The following is a 16,061-nucleotide window of genomic DNA, read 5'->3' on the forward strand; positions in this document are numbered from 1 at the left end:
GTAACTTAGGAACCATTTAGTGTGATCTCATTAAAAAAATAATAATAAAATTCCCTAAGTCAATTTGACATCAATTCAAAGGAATTACTATGGATTAGTTTTTTTATCAAAGGCCAAGAGATAAGGAGAACGAGTCCCCCACTCTAAGTTCGAACACTTTACGAGCAAGTTGAGCAAACCTAACTGAATGTTATTGACATGCAATATTGACTTAAGAATTGTAATGTAACAATACCGTAGTATGGTTATTACAAACAAAACTTGAGTAATGTGTCTTGTATCGTGCTTCTTAACATGTTTTGTGTTATGCATATTTTGTCTGGAGATTTTTTCCTTATATGTTAATATTTTTAGTGCACATTTGCTGGTTTGTTTTTGTATCCCCAGCAACAGGTTTTGCAACATGTTATGTACAATGTCAAGCCCAATGTTACGTGATGGGCATATTTTGCATAATATTTTTTTTTCTTATCTGTTAACGTATTTTTCATATTTCGTGGTTTGCCTTCCTTTTCTCACTGAGATCATTTCTTCCTTCCTTAAAGATCTTTTCAAGGCTAGCTATATATCTATACGAACGTATTGTTTTTAGGGTTCGCACCCTTATTGGAAAAGTGTGTGCAAGGGTTCTGAGCTTAGGGATTGTCTAAGCTTCAACCTTCATGTATTATGAATAAAAACTTTGTATTTCTCTGTTGAGGGTTTGTTCCAACAGTTAGTTATACTTGACTACAAATTCCTTAGGACGTAAGTGAGAACTTGGGATGGATTTTTTATGTTGTATTGAGGGGAGATCAATTAAAGCTTGGGAAAAACTTGCTTGCGAAGGTGAGAGGATCTCATACTTAGGAGGAGCCTAAGTGTGTTATATTGAGGGGATCTCATGCAAAGTTTGAGATAAGCTTTATTGTGGAAGTAACTAGTAAGGGGAGCTCAAACTTAGGAGGAGCCTAAGTTGAAACCGAAAAGTAAGTTATACATGAATCACTAAAGAAAGTCTATAAGATAAGCATTTCATTGTAGTTGCTAAACTCTTTATATAATGAAGTTTTTTCATCGAACACATAGACTTTCCAGTCGTAGGTGATATTGCATCAAATTGGGTTACCAATTTGTGTCTTTCTATTTCTGTTTGTTTTTTTTTTATTATTGTTATTTTCCTTCACGTCATACATATTGTTTCTGACATTATATATAATTTGTATTATTTTATATTAAATTTGTTTCCGACATTATATATAACTTGTATTATTTTATATTAAATTTATCAATTTTCAGGAGGATTTTATTTAGAAAAACCTAAAAACTCAATCTAATCGCATAGTATTCCCCATTCAAACTCTTAAAAATTGTATTGCTTAACCAAAAAGAACTAAAACTCCATTCTACCTTAACTCAAAAATAGACAATAAAACTAGAAACCCCAAATAAAACATACATGGATCCAAACAAAAATACCAAAATAAAGTATGCTCGCCAATAAAACTACACCAACAAACTTTAAAGAAATGCAACCAATTTCATCTTGTACATCATGTCAAACTAATTATAAAACTTCTCATAAGTTTTTATTCCTTAAATCTCTTCAACGGAGTTCATCTCTATTTAAAAATTCAAAGCTAAATATAGTTTCTTGACCCTTGAAAGTTCGATTTGTTCGGAAGGTGGTTCATATCAGTATATTGCACCTATTTGTTTTGTAACCCACCAAAGTGCCCAATCACAAGTTTTAAAGCATGACTATTTTTTTTTAAAAAAATATATATTATTTTTCCTTTATCAAATTATAAGGTCTAAATTTTAACTTTTAAAGCATTAAGTAATACATACCAACTTTCTCCTAAATTTATATTTTAACTAATAAGAAACTCCAAACATCATTTAAAAAAGTTCTCTCACGAGTTCAATGAACATATCGAAAAATAACATGGACTAGTTTTTTTTTAAAAAAAAAAAATTAGGAATTTTATAAAAATTAATAAATGTTAATGTATTTTGTACATGGATTAAACTTATTTTTTGTGCAAAACATATATATAAATATAATATTTGAAATTTACGAGTTTGTGAAGATTTTATGAATTGTTTAAATTAGTGAGTGAGTTAAAAAGAATGAACGAATGGTAAAAATGGTAACATTTAAATAAGTTTTGAATTAATTTGATAAAATTGAAGGTTTACAAGTTTTTAAAATTGGTTTTTATTTTATAAAATTCTATTTGTATTCAATTTCAAAATTGATATATTTTTTTCAAAGTTTTTCCCTTCTTTTTTTAAAGATTCTGTAATAATTTTCCAATTTTGACTTCTCGAGGATAAAAAGAAAGAGAAAAAGTATTAACAGACCCAATCGCTGCCATGTTCTGCGCATCCGCCCTTAGCAGGAAAGGCAATTCCAATAGCATAACGACCACAACAGATTTCTCACCCTCATCAACTAACCCATGAGTTATCAACTAATTTGGGTTAAGTTGGTTATATTGTTACTTCTATTGTTAAGTATATTGTTACTTATAATACAATTATTTATACCATTTTATTTAATTTTATTATTTTTTTGAGTAATTTATTTTTCAACAACTCTTAAAAATATTTTTTCAGTACTTTGAAAAGAAAATTGAAATATATATAAATTGAAATTGAGGTGTGGATCTTAATTCGACATATGAAAATAATTAAATCAGATTTTTACATATTTATATTTCACTCTTTTTAGAATAAAATTTTAAATAAATGACCCGACTAACTCAAACCAACCAACCCAAATATTTCATGGTTGAGTTGGGTTCGTTTTTTAATAAGGGTTATTTGGTTTGAGAAATTTACACTAGCCAGAATACTTCCCGATTTGAAGGGGCCACTTTGGCTGACCCGAGATTAAGAAATCCATAGGCCAAGGTTATATATGTTTCCACTCTCTCCTCAAAGATGGATTCTTTTTTAAACCCTCTCTTTCATGATCGAATAAGATAGTTGTCGTCATTGTTTAAACCCTCTCTTTCATGATCGAAGAAGATAGTTGTTGTCCTGTTTTAAACCCTCTCTTTCACGATCGAATAAGATAGTTGTCGTCCTTTTGAATTTTCCAAGTGGACCTGCTTTTAAATACATTTAAAGTTGTTGTACGTTCTTTGCTTACACCAGAAGAAGAAGAAACCCACTCTCTTTTTTCATGATCGAATAAGATAGTTGTCGTCCTTTTTTAAGCCCTCTCTTTCATGATCGAATAAGATAGTTGTCGTCCTTTTGAATTTCCCAAGTGGACCTGCTTTTAAATACATTTAAAGTTGTTGTATGTTCTTTGCTTACACCAGAAGAAGAAGAAACCCACTCTCTTTTTTCTTGTTTTTTGGAACCTGAACCCAACCCAAGTTTATAATATATATATATATATATATATATATATAAAAGATGTTTGTATGAATTTTGTAATAGATATTTTAGATTTTGATATTTAATATTTGAGTTTTTATGAAATTTTAATTATTAGTATGTGTTGTATATAAATTTAAGTATTCTAAGCTAATAAAAAATGTAATAATACAAGAAAAGAAAAAAAAATCCGACAATCCAACCCAATCGAACTCGATTTTAAGACTCCGTTTGGTAACTATTTCGTTTATAATTTTTTATTTTAAAAAATTAAGCCATAGACACTACTTCCACCTCAAATTTATTCCTTTGTTATTTATCTTTTACCAGTAATTTAAAAAACCAAACTAAAATTTAAAAATTAAAAAAAGTAATTTTTAAAAACTTTTTTTTATTTTTAGAATTTAATTAAAAATTTAACCATTGTACATAAGATGTAAATCATTATAAGAAATGGTGTGAAAATAGACTTAATTTTTAAAAACTAAAAACAAAAAAACGAGATAGTTATCCAATGAGACCTAAATTTTCAACTTTGTATCATTTTTTTAAAGTATAAAATAAATATCTAAAATTAATCTAGGATATAAAATTAAGAAATCTACCATGTTTAATAAAATATCAACCCTTCATGAATTTTGATATTAAAAATATGTTAAATAGGTCCATACTAGAAATTAGAAACTCCAAAATAAAAATCTAAGATATTATCTACATTTCCAATCCTGGAACATCTGGAAAGAAATTTATAAAACAGCCCCTCAGCTTTAAAATCCAAAATACACATTTAAAACTTTGTTTGGTAATCATTTGGTTCTTAATTTTTTGTTTGGGAAAATTAAGTTTATTTCTTCCCTATATCTTACAATGATTTGCATCTTTATTAAGTAAAATGGTTGAATTCTTAACCAGATTCTAAAAACAAAGGTGAGTTCTTAAAAGTTATTTATTTTTTTTGTTTTCATATTTTGACAAGATTTTTTAAACCATGGATAAAAAGTAAATAACAAAAGAAGCAATTTGGAGGGGAAATGGTGTCTATAGACTTAATTTTAAAAAACAAAACAAAAAATCAAATAGTTATCAAACGAGACCAAGATATTTTATAAATAAACTAGTGCACAATTTGAGCAAAAACCACAAAATTGTGTCTCATAGGTCATTCACCTATTCGACATTTTTTAGAATTAATCTACTGAACCCAAAATTCTGTATCATTTCTAGCATAATGTCTTGCCTTTTCCATTACATTGCAATAGATGGAGGGAGGGTTGAAATTCAATACTTAAAAAAGACCAGAAATAAATAGTAAATAGAATACTTTCCTTGTAGAGACGTTTGATTTAATCACTGGTAACATTCAGGCTTCAAAACGCCAACATATGGTAAATTTCTGTACAGCTCCGCGAAATCCATTCCATAGCCTACCACAAAATAATCTGGACACTGCTCAAAACAAACCATACAAAGAATAATATGTGATTGATGATTGTGTTGAAAAATCTTTATGAAATTTCTCAATACAAAGAGAAAAGCCAGATAATGTTTCTAGTTTAATAATCCATGATGGCTCTTTTCATACATATCTGTGTGTGTGTGTTGTGTTCTTGTTTTAAGAAGGAGATTCGATTTCATCTTACTTCAAACCCGCGATAGAACTTTCCTTCGCCTACTAGCTGAAAATTAACCTTTCGTCTCATCGGTTTATCAAGAAAAGTGCATACTGATACAGATGATGCTCCTTTTGCCTCCATGTGAGCAATGAGACATGATAAAGTATTTCCAGTATCTACAATATCCTCAACCTAACAGGAGATTCATTGTAAAAGTCAAGAAGATGCTAAACTTGCTTTACAATAATTATGGGAGACATGAATCACTCTCAAATTGAAGGACAAGTATCTATCAACTAAGAGCCCATGTCAAATACAGAAGACAATCAATCTATTGAAAGCTGATGCTGAAACAAAAGAAGAAAATTAAGCCCATCAAAACCATAAAACAGAGGACTGCTCTTCAAGGAGATTTAACTTAGTAGTGTATTGTAGTGCAGACTAACTCATCGTATTTCCATATCCATCTCCATTTTACATTGTGCAAGATCCATAAACGCAAATAAAATGTTACGGATTTGACAAAAATTAAGATTTATAAGAGACAAATAGTAAAAAGTACAACAAAGAAAAATACATTTATAAAGAGATTGAATGATGCATCACCAATACCACGATAATATTCCAAATGGGCAATCCTCCCTATCTACCTTCGCTCAAAAGATGCATAAAGGGGTAGGCTAGAATTCCACTCAAAGTCAACAAAAAGAAAAATATATCTCCAATTGGCAAGAATTAAAAAGAAAATGAAAAACTATAATTCAGACCTCATCCAAAATGGAAAACGGGGAGCAAATCCATAATTTCTCTTCTTCAAATAAATATCTTGATCTGTTTAATCTTTACTTGAAGAGAGTGACAATTTATCTTTTAATACTCACGAAATTATCTTCAACCGAAGGTAAAGAATGAGGAGTGATAGTACCGTTATTAATCAACTTTCATCAATTTTATTCTGATCATAAAAATAAGTATGCATGTCAGTAAGTTTCATATAAATGTTACAAATCAATATTTATCAGGACTGGGAACTTAATCTCGCTTAATTTTTGTTCAGATTAACACTCATTGACTTATTTCCTGGATTGGAAACTGCTCCTTTCGAATATATGCCAAAATTTGAAAGAATTCAAAATCCAATTCCATAAACCCTCTGTAATTGTTTCTCCCCAATCTTCAAATTCTTTCTTCTTTATGTTCCCACCCTAAAAGTAACAATCTGACATGGAAAATTTCCTAAAAAAGAACACGCACATTTGAACATAATCTACATTTGAAATAAAGAAAACCCCCGAAAAAGAGAGTCCAAGGCGACTACGAAAGCTGGAGCCATTAGGCACAAAACCGAACAGTAGTCTCCGTTAGAGAGTAAAAGAGATATGCACGAGCAGCAATATTAGACTCTATATGAATTATACACCAACAAAACTCTGTAAAACGGAATAGCGTACATGCTTGTTCTTAACAAGGAAACAAAAAATCCAAACACAAAAATCCAATGGCGGAAACATAGAGGGAGCGAGTAAGATTGAAGGCAAATACCAGAATTACATGCTTGTTCTTAACATCGACCTTCAAGTCCGATGAGATTTTAGGAGCACCATTAGACTGAGTACCGAAACCGTAAGATTCGACACGAACGAAGTCAACAGCGACAGGAAGATTGATGCGACGAACCAAGTCGGCCAGGAAGATGAAGGATCCGGTGGCGACGCCGACGAGGACTGGCGGAGAAGAGGTTCCGGCGAAGGCGGCGGAGATTTGGGAGGCGAGGTCTGAGACTCGAGCCGAAATCTGGTCGTGGTTCCAGAGCACTCTCTCAATGTGAGAGTGAACTGCCATGGACGAGGGTAGGGATGATGACTCTGTAATTTTAATTTAAATACAGACCAAAGTTCAATTTAAATACTTTCTTTATTTTATTTTATATACCATAAATAAAATTAAATAAAATAAAATAAATAAGGCAGTATTTTTATTATTATTAAAAAAAAAAAAGAAAGGTAAATATCAATTCCTCTCCCTAAACTTCTTAGTTAACCATTAAAACCCAAAAATTAATAACGGTATCAATTTCAAGTTCGATTTACACTCTTCTTTAAATTTCATTTGACTAATAAGATATGAAACTTATAATTTAAGTCTATTAAACTCTTAAATTTCATAAATCAATCAAATTTTAAAATTGAAAGTTTAAAGATATAATCACAACTACTACCATAGTTTTAAGTGTTATCCCTCAATTTTTAAAAGGTGTTAAAAGTAAAAAATTGGCTGTGAAAAATGAAAGTACTCTAATAAGAGGAATGTCATAATTCATAATTGTCCCAGATTTCATGGAGAATTTATACAACAAAATTAATTTTTTTCTAAAAAAAAAAATTGAAGAAACATCATAACGTCCCAGAGTCTAATTGCTCCGGACGGACCCTAGGGCCCGTCCCAAAAGAGGCGCGATTTCCCGATTAGGCGGGGAATGAGGGGAGTGGGGAAAAAATTTCCCGTGAGCTAAATGGGAACGAGGACGGGGAATATTCCCCATCCCCGCCCCTGCCGCCGTTCCCCATCCCGGCCCCGGTCAGCTTCTACATATTTATTTAGTATAGTTATCTAATGTCATGTTATTATTATCATATAAATATTACATTTAAATTTAAAATTGCAAAAGATAATAAATATGTTTAAATTGAATATTTAAATTTAGATTATGCATGTGAATAATTTAACATATATTTATTTCTTTCTACTAACAAAATTGAATTAGTTTTTTTAAGCCAAAATTTATATAATTTATCTTTAAATTTAAATTTTTATATAAAACTAACCATAATAACCAATTTAGTGATAAAAGTTAATTATTTAATTACAATTTGCTGATTTAAATTATTTGACTTTTTATAAAAAAATAAAAATTCTCTGCAAAGAATCCATCCGATTCTCGTAAAATTTACGGGGATAAAAAATGAAATAGGGAGCGGGGATGGTGGTTGGAAATGACATTCCTATCCCGCCTGTGGACTCTGGTCACGAACTTTACGGGGCTTGAAATTTGGAAATCAGTTACCAATGAAAAGGCCATAAATGGAAGGCCCATCATTTTAAATATGGGCCGTAAACAAGAAGCCCATTTACCAAAATAGGCCGCGATAGAGACGCATGGCCCAACTTCTAAAAAAATGGCGCCAAGATTTCCAATCAAAACCGAGTACGCTCGTTCCAATTTGAAACACAAATACAGAAAAATTGAATCAAAAGCATTAGAGAATCGAAGAATCGTATCGCATGGCAGAAAATGGCGACGATCTTCATCGCCGTCCAGTGTTTTCAATGCTCCACCATGCAGGTACCGATCTCTCTAGCTCTCTCTCTGTTTCTTTGTCCTTCAAAATCGCTTTCTGTAACTTCTGTAATGGCGGTGGTTTCGATTCAGGTGAAGCAACAGCGAAAGAGCGGGAATAGGTGGATCTGTGCAGTGTGTAACGAGAAGCAATCACTGCAGAAGGTGTTTGCTCGAGCTTCTATGGCTAAAGACGTCCGTAAATTCGTACAGAACTTCAATATGTCTCGGAAATATGCGGATGAACAGGCGAAAGCCGATGAGCTCCTTGATGGAGGAATTGTTGACGAAGATAAGCTTGACTGCAGCGCGAGGAGAAAAAGACGTAACGATTGGAGTGAATATCTCGATCCCGAGGAAGATCGCAGCCATAATGGAAGAGAAAACGAAGGAGAATTAGGTCATTGAATTTTTAGATACATATTTACAATTAATTTTTTCAACTTCGAAGAAAAACCTTTGTTAGATGATGGATTTTCTTTTTCCTGGATCAGAGAGTGAATCTACTGACGAAAAGATTGTGACGGAGATTCCGGAAGTTAAAACGAGGAAATCTGGTTCAACGAGCTGTTCAAGGTGGTCGGAAGGAGAAGGAGATGGATTTTACAGACCAATTTTCTCGAAGAGGAAACATATTGCCAATAATTTGAGCTCCCAAGGTAAGATTTGATGTTCAAATAACTAATTGCACTTCACGAAGACAAAAAATTGAGCAAAAAGGGCCATAAAATTGCAGATGAGGTTCGAAACTGGGAGTCGACATCAACAATTCAGACAATGAAATGGAGTAAAGGCAACGATGAACAAATTATCTCGAAGGCCAAGAACTTGAGTGCGCCTTTCCAGGACAAAAAGATGAGCAAGAACAGTCATAAAATTGCAGATGAGATTCAAAACTGGGAGTTGCAATCAGAAATTGAAGCATCAAAAGGGAGTAAAGATATGTCAAAGGATGATGAAAATTCAAGGACGAAAACTAGCATATTAGCCAAGGTAAGAGGACCTTCTTCCAAGTGGAGTGAATACATAACTGAAGAAGACAACTGCAGAGGTAGAAATGGAGAAAATATGGCAACAGACCAATGCATCGATATATTGAAGAAGATTATAAATGATGAAATTGTTGATGACGATATCCATCCTGATTTCAAGTGACAATGACTCTGCAAACAACATTTTATTTAGCAACTGTTGTTTCAGAGATTTTTGGGTAACTTGCATCTTTTTCCAGTAAAATATAAGTTTTTAAACACACACAACATGTTAGTGCATTGACCCTATAGGGCTGAGAAGTATGAGCCTTTGATTAGAAGGCCTCATGTTTCGTGACACGTGCTGCTTTGCCCCTCTCCCTATCGGTTGAGCACACTCCTCCATGTGAAATATTCATCGGCTTTTTGGTTGTGACCATTTCGTTTTAGTTAGTTGTCTAACTTCTAATAAACAAATGGATTCTTTATCGATAAAGTACCATACAAATTTATTAATGCAATGCCTCTTTGAGTGAGTATAGAGGCCTTTGAACCATGTTCATTACCTAGACTCACCATTATTTCATTTCATTCAATTTATGGGTTGAAGCACCAAAGAATAAATACATATTTCAAAAAGTATTCTGAAGCAAATAAAAGAAGGTTTAAAACCAAGAACTTAAACATCATTCCAAACAAATTCTTTACGAGATCAAATGCGTTATCCCTTGGTGTATAATTTCAGACTAGAAAATTATTCCAAACTAACCCTGCAAGGTGCAACCAATCGAATCGAAATGTTTCTTGTTTTTTTGTATACTTTCGATTTCGATTTTCAGGCTCCTTGAATCATGAGCAGTAATAACATAAAGAGAGCCTTGAATCATGAGCAATAATAATATAAACAGATCCAATGTAATAGCAAAAACAAGAACATGAAACCAGTAGAAATCCCAAAAGAAACTGTGCGTCACAGGTTAGATAACAAATGTGTCATCATTGGTCTAACAAAAACCGAACAAAATTCTCAAGACTCGAGGCTCGACGGCAATTAGAAAACTTGACAAAAAAGAAAAAAACATGTCCTCAGTACCAAAATTCTAAAGTATCCAAAACTAGAATTTAAAAAAATAATGCAGCCCTATTTTTTTTTAAATACCCTAAGAGTTAATTTAAGGAGAGAAGTTAAAAGGAAAAGGAAAAAAAAGGATAAAATCCAACCATAAAAATATGTTCACCATGCGGAATAAAGAATGTTCTAAGGAAAATTGAATGTCAGGGAACCCGTGCTCTCTTTTTCAGTCTTTGTTCATTTGGTCAGGGCCAATGCACCAAGCTGATCAGAAAGCTCGGGTTCTGACGAAGCTTTGCGGAGGACTTCCATTGCCTCGGCCACCTTACTCTTCAAGTCATCAGGTGACTCGATGAGATGAAGCACCTCTGGTTGGTCCATCTCTAGCAGCATTCCAGTAACCTTTGCTGCATGACTGGGCTCGAGACGTTCCACAAGTGGATACAGTTGCTCGCCGAGCATCTGAAACAATATAAAGCAGAAGCCAGAAAGTACAGTTAAATGACATGTTCTATCTTACACATGGTTTCATATTTCTCTAATAAATGAAAGAAACAAACATGGTGCCATACCACACGCTGGTTTTCCGGAGTAGCAGAAGCTAATGCAGAAGCGAGTGTTGAAGTAGGCACAGCCCTCGATCGCTGAATGTCTATTGGGGAGCTAGACACTCCAGAACTATCAAATGCTAGAGGCATCATTGGACCAACAAGACCTTGGGGCAGGACGGACGGCTCTAATCCATTTCGTGCATTGTTCATGTATCTAAAGCCTTGCCCAGAGCCACGGAGCAGTAACTGGGTTCAAGAAACAGATTCCACAAATTTATATCAAACATCAGCAGAAAAGAAAAAGAATACTTTCGAAGCATTTGGATCAGCTGGGTTGACTAAATGAGTATACTTTTATGATTCAACCCGGTTGAAAAACTCGTAGGAAGGATTCTAGTTCTCTCTAAATAATTCAGGGTGATGAAAAATCAAGCTCAGATAAGTGTGGCACAAACATTGAAATAGTATTCACTGATGAAATGCCACAAACGAAATAGCAAGTAGGACGAAGATCTCAACAATGCGATTCACTTTACCTGCTGCTGCTGTACAGGTTGTGAATTTCCACCTCGTCTCATCCCTGAGCGTGGCCCGGGCTGTCCTTGCCTCTGATACTGGTAAGGCATGAGGAAGTTAGGGCCCATGCCAGGTCGCATCCCGCTCATGAGTTGAGGCTGGAAGCCATATCCAGCAGGCTGTGGGGGCACTAGCCCAGGGTTTCCCTGACCAAAATACACCTGCTGAGGTGAAACTCGCGGTGCCCCTGGATGAAATCCTGGCATTCCGGAAGGCAAAGGTGATATTCCGCCAGTTGCTCGCATTTGAGCAAACTGTGCCTAAACACAAATACGAATATTACGAAAAGTTAAAAAGATTGACACGTTACACAATCCCCATCAACCAATAAAATTCACATAATTCATTTCCTAAGAAACCTTTTTATAGCAATTTATGGATTTACAACATCAGGACACCGCATTATTGAATAACCAGTGAACGTTTTTTACTTTACAAAATTCATCAGAGGAAAAGAGATTGTATTATATTGGCATTCCCCAAGAAGGAAAATCACACCTGCAGTCGAGCCTTTCTTTCTTCCTTGCGCTGGGCAACAGCCACATACAGAGGCTTCCTTCCTTTCATCTTTCCATTCATTTCACTTAACTAAAAAATGCATAAGAAACAGAAATATCAGTACCATTTTTCATATCATATTCAGATATAGATCTCAATGGAAAAGAAAAGAAAGATAAATTTACGGCTCTGGTTGCTTCATCTGGTGAAGAAAAGGCAACAAAACCAGACCCCTTGCTCAATCCATGTTGGTCAAGCATAACCTGGCAATAAATCAATCAAGCATTGAAATCAACCAAACACCATCATACAGCCATCAACGCAAAAATTAACCCACAGGCTTCAATCATATATGGAAGAAGACAAATGGTGATTGCCAAGAGAAAAACGAACCTTGCATGATGTGATTGTTCCATACTCAGAGAATAACTCTTTAAGCTTCTCATCATCAATATGGTCATCAAGATTTTTGATGTACAAATTAGCACCTTGTAATTTTTCAAATCTACTCTTCCTTTCCTGTTCAAATTTTGCTTTCAACTCGGCTTCCCTTTCTGCTTTCCTTTGAGCCCTACCTACATACAAAATCCTGTCATCACCAAGGATGGTACCGTTCAACTTTTCAACTGCAGCAGCAGCAGAGTCTGTGTTCTGGAAGTTCACAAAACCAAAACATTTGGACTTCCCATTTGAATCTGTCATGACAATTGCACTAGTAATGGTACCATGTGCAGCAAAAAGATTTTTTAGGTCATCATCCGTGGTAGTTTCTGGTAAGTTTTTCACATAAACATTAGTAAACTGCGATCCATTTGCTCGAATCCTTTCTTGGTGTCGAATAAATGGTCCAACATAAACTTGCTTATCATTGATTAGCATGCCATTCAACCTTACGATGGAACTTTCGGCTGATTCCTCATTTTCAAATTGCACAAATCCATAACCTTTTGATTGACCATTGCTATCAACAGCAACTTTACAAGAAAGAACAGTACCAAAACTAGCAAATGCATCATGTAATGCCTTGTTATCAATTGACGTGTCCAGATTTTTGATAAAAACATTTGCATAGCCACTTTTTCGGATGCTAGGATCTCGATTAGAGATCATAATCCTGATAGGCTTCCCGTTAACAGGGGTAAAATTCAAATGTTCCATGGCATTGACAGCTGAGAATTTATGAAACGAAACAAGAATAGTTTCAATATATAAATTTGTCTCAAACAATGATTAAAAAAAATCGAACTAATGTGTAACAAATTATAGAGTTCACATATTATAGAAATATATAACAAAAGGTTGAAGAAACACAAAACCATAAACTATATATGCTAACATGCATTTACGGTTTACAGTTTTAGAAGACCACAGTAAAAAAGAAAACAAATTACAAGTCCTGGAATAATGAGTGTGTAAATTCTAACAAGTGAAAGTTTCATTTATCTTATTCCATATCGATAAGAGAAATTTAACAATAGAAAGTCTCTGTTTCAAAATTTTAAGTTTAACTTGAATAAGAGATAAAACAGTTCCTTTGTTTCCTTTATTGATTTTGGTGATGCAAGGGTCTTCAAAAGCAATTTTGAATGAGAATTCTTCATAAGATTTTTCACCACTTTCAAATTGAAATCAAAACTCAAAGAGTTTGATCATTATTAAAAAAATGAATCCAAAAAACACACTCAAAGAGTCTGATCATCATTTTTCACAGATTATTAACAAAAAATAGTTTCTTCTTTAAAAAACGAATATAAAAATTGATTGAAATAAAATAATCTTCGGTTTTCACATTCCAATATTCAAATGCAATAACCTAGGTAGAGAAATCAGAACAAAATGTCACAGTACCAAAATCAAAACTTAAACGTATAATCCAGAAATTGGAAAATGATGAAACAAAAATATACAAAATAAACATTGAAAACAAAAGGAGAGATGGAACAAAAAAAAAAAAAAAACGAACCATCCTGATGGCTGCTAAAATTAACATAAGCATATCCAAGCGATTGCCTGCGCGTCTGATCCCTGCAAACCCTAATTGAGACAACCTGAGCCACTTGGCCGAACAGTTCCAAAAGCTGTCCCTCGTTCACGCTCTGGTCCAGATCGCCTACATACAATGAGGAACTCAAAAACCCGCCTCCAGTGGCCACAGAGCCCGTCGAAGGAGGAATCGCCGCCGTTGGAACTAAAGCGGCTGTCGCCGGTGCCGGAACTGTAGCCGCCATGCCGTCTCGTGAGAAAAAAAAACAAAAATATCGGCGGAAATAAAATTAGATAGATATATAAAGGACTAAAAATCGGAGGTAGTTTTAGCGATGTGCGATCGAACAGGCGAAGAAGAACACAAGAACACTAGGGTTTCTAAACTCTCTAAAAATGGAAAATCGAAGTTTTTCTTTTGGGTTTTTTATTTTCTTTTCTTCTTCAGTTCCTCTAAGAAGAGGGAAGAGAGAGGAAGGAAACGAAGCCAAACTAATTCATTTATACTGAGAGAAAGAAGCGGAGGTTTCAAAACGGTGCGTTCTAGGAACAGTTGATGACGTGGCATCTTAGGCCGTATCTTTTATCACATTGTCGTGCGCTTTTGGGTTTTGTTTTGCTTACACGTGTCAATTTATTATTTGATTATATTTTAAACTTTATTATGAGACCAAGTCAAATAAAAGGTGAATATCTTTATTTTTACATAATTTTTTTAATCAGGCTTTTAGACTTTTCATTCCCCTATAAAATAAGTATATTATTTAAATTAGTAGGTAAGATTATCCATTAAAATAAAGAGAAAATTTCCCGGATAAAAAAAAAATCAAATTATTTATAGAAATAATAAAAGAATATGAATAGATATTGATAAACTTCTATCTGTATCTATCACATAGTGTCACAACTTCTATCAATATATTAAATTTTGTTATTTTGTGAAAATAGTTTTCATTATTTTTCTATTTTTAAAAATTTCCTAAAATAATTCTACTTGTGGTTATTATTAATTTTTTGGCTACTTGCATGGATAATCATTATATAATAAATATTAGAGTTTATATAACAAGGAAAAACTAATTGCAAATATAGAGTTTTTATAATACGACTAGAAATCTGAAAAGACAAGAGTGGACATCACGGTCTGACCTGGTTGAAAGAGAAGCCTATTTCGACAACCATCTTCTGATCTGTCCCATTTTCAAGCTTTACCATCCTTTGAAATCGAGGAAGATTGCAAGCAATTCATCTTCATTTAAAAGGTCGAAATTTGGAATTGGAGAGGTGATTTTGAATTGGAAAACTTCAAATTTTGGAATTCGTCGAAAGTTCCTCCCTCTAAAACGAAGACACGAAAAGAATCAAATCGGAAATGTAAAACAAAGAGAGGACAAATTTAGAATTTTTAGAAAACTAATATCGGTCAAGAGTTGCTATATTAGCAAATATTCCAAACGTGGAATACAGGATAAGTTTGCTTCCCTGTGTGTGTTATTTGATAAGTTTCCTATTTTTGTGTGCTTTTCAAAATATTGTATTTTAAATTAATCATTTTCAAATTTAAATTAAAAGTTTATAAATTAACTATCGGTATATTATTTTGAATACATTGTTTTAAGATATAAATTATTATTTTAGTTTATTTAATTAATTATCAACTACATTTCAACGGTCAAGGCTAACTTGATATCTCAACAACTAGTTAATGCCCCAACATTAACCGAAAATGTTAGTGGAGGAAATCTCTACCCAACTAATCAGTAAAGTACACAGAAAGAAAAAACTCCTAACCAATTATTATTAGTATTATGAACACGTTTTTTTTTTAATTAAAGGAAATATTTGTTAGATTTTGATTTTAGCTCCAATATTTAATTAAATAATTAATTTAATTAATTTTCTAATTTATTCAAAATATACATGCTTTTTTTTTTTTTAATTAAAGCAAATGTTCGTTAGAATTTTATTTTAGCTCCATATTTAATTAAATAATTAATTTAATTAATTTTCTAATTTTCAAAATACACATACATAAAACTAATAATATTTAACCAGTTCCTTTAATTTCTCACACAAAAAGGTAGGAAG

At 33.0% G+C, this 16,061-nt stretch overlaps 3 protein-coding genes across 3 annotated transcripts; 1 reads left to right on the top strand and 2 right to left on the bottom strand.

Annotated features, from left to right (window-relative positions):
- Positions 1-4,497: 4,497 nt before the first annotated feature.
- HGPT (Hypoxanthine-guanine phosphoribosyltransferase) lies at positions 4,498-6,878 on the bottom strand. Its single transcript, XM_039029678.2, has 3 exons — positions 6,528-6,878; positions 5,013-5,177; positions 4,498-4,818 (listed from the first exon to the last, which is right to left on the bottom strand). Exons 1-3 carry the CDS (start codon positions 6,825-6,827, stop codon positions 4,720-4,722), a joined length of 564 nt encoding a protein of 187 aa, XP_038885606.1. The 5' UTR covers positions 6,828-6,878; the 3' UTR covers positions 4,498-4,719.
- Positions 6,879-8,156: 1,278 nt separating this feature from the next.
- LOC120075752 (uncharacterized) lies at positions 8,157-9,732 on the top strand. Its single transcript, XM_039029398.2, has 4 exons — positions 8,157-8,328; positions 8,416-8,722; positions 8,817-8,981; positions 9,059-9,732. Exons 1-4 carry the CDS (start codon positions 8,278-8,280, stop codon positions 9,475-9,477), a joined length of 942 nt encoding a protein of 313 aa, XP_038885326.1. The 5' UTR covers positions 8,157-8,277; the 3' UTR covers positions 9,478-9,732.
- A 510-nt stretch (positions 9,733-10,242) lies between these two features.
- Positions 10,243-14,478, bottom strand: PAB5 (poly(A)-binding protein 5). The gene is made up of 7 exons (XM_039029397.2): positions 13,954-14,478; positions 12,384-13,159; positions 12,176-12,253; positions 11,991-12,080; positions 11,453-11,752; positions 10,938-11,162; positions 10,243-10,827 (listed from the first exon to the last, which is right to left on the bottom strand). The coding sequence occupies exons 1-7, from the start codon at positions 14,216-14,218 to the stop codon at positions 10,603-10,605; spliced, it is 1,959 nt and encodes a 652-aa protein (XP_038885325.1). The 5' UTR covers positions 14,219-14,478; the 3' UTR covers positions 10,243-10,602.
- Positions 14,479-16,061: the final 1,583 nt, after the last annotated feature.

This window comes from Benincasa hispida, chromosome 4, assembly GCF_027475165.1.
Source record: "Benincasa hispida cultivar pf3 chromosome 4, pf3_genome.v1.1, whole genome shotgun sequence".
Taxonomy (NCBI): domain Eukaryota; kingdom Viridiplantae; phylum Streptophyta; class Magnoliopsida; order Cucurbitales; family Cucurbitaceae; genus Benincasa; species Benincasa hispida.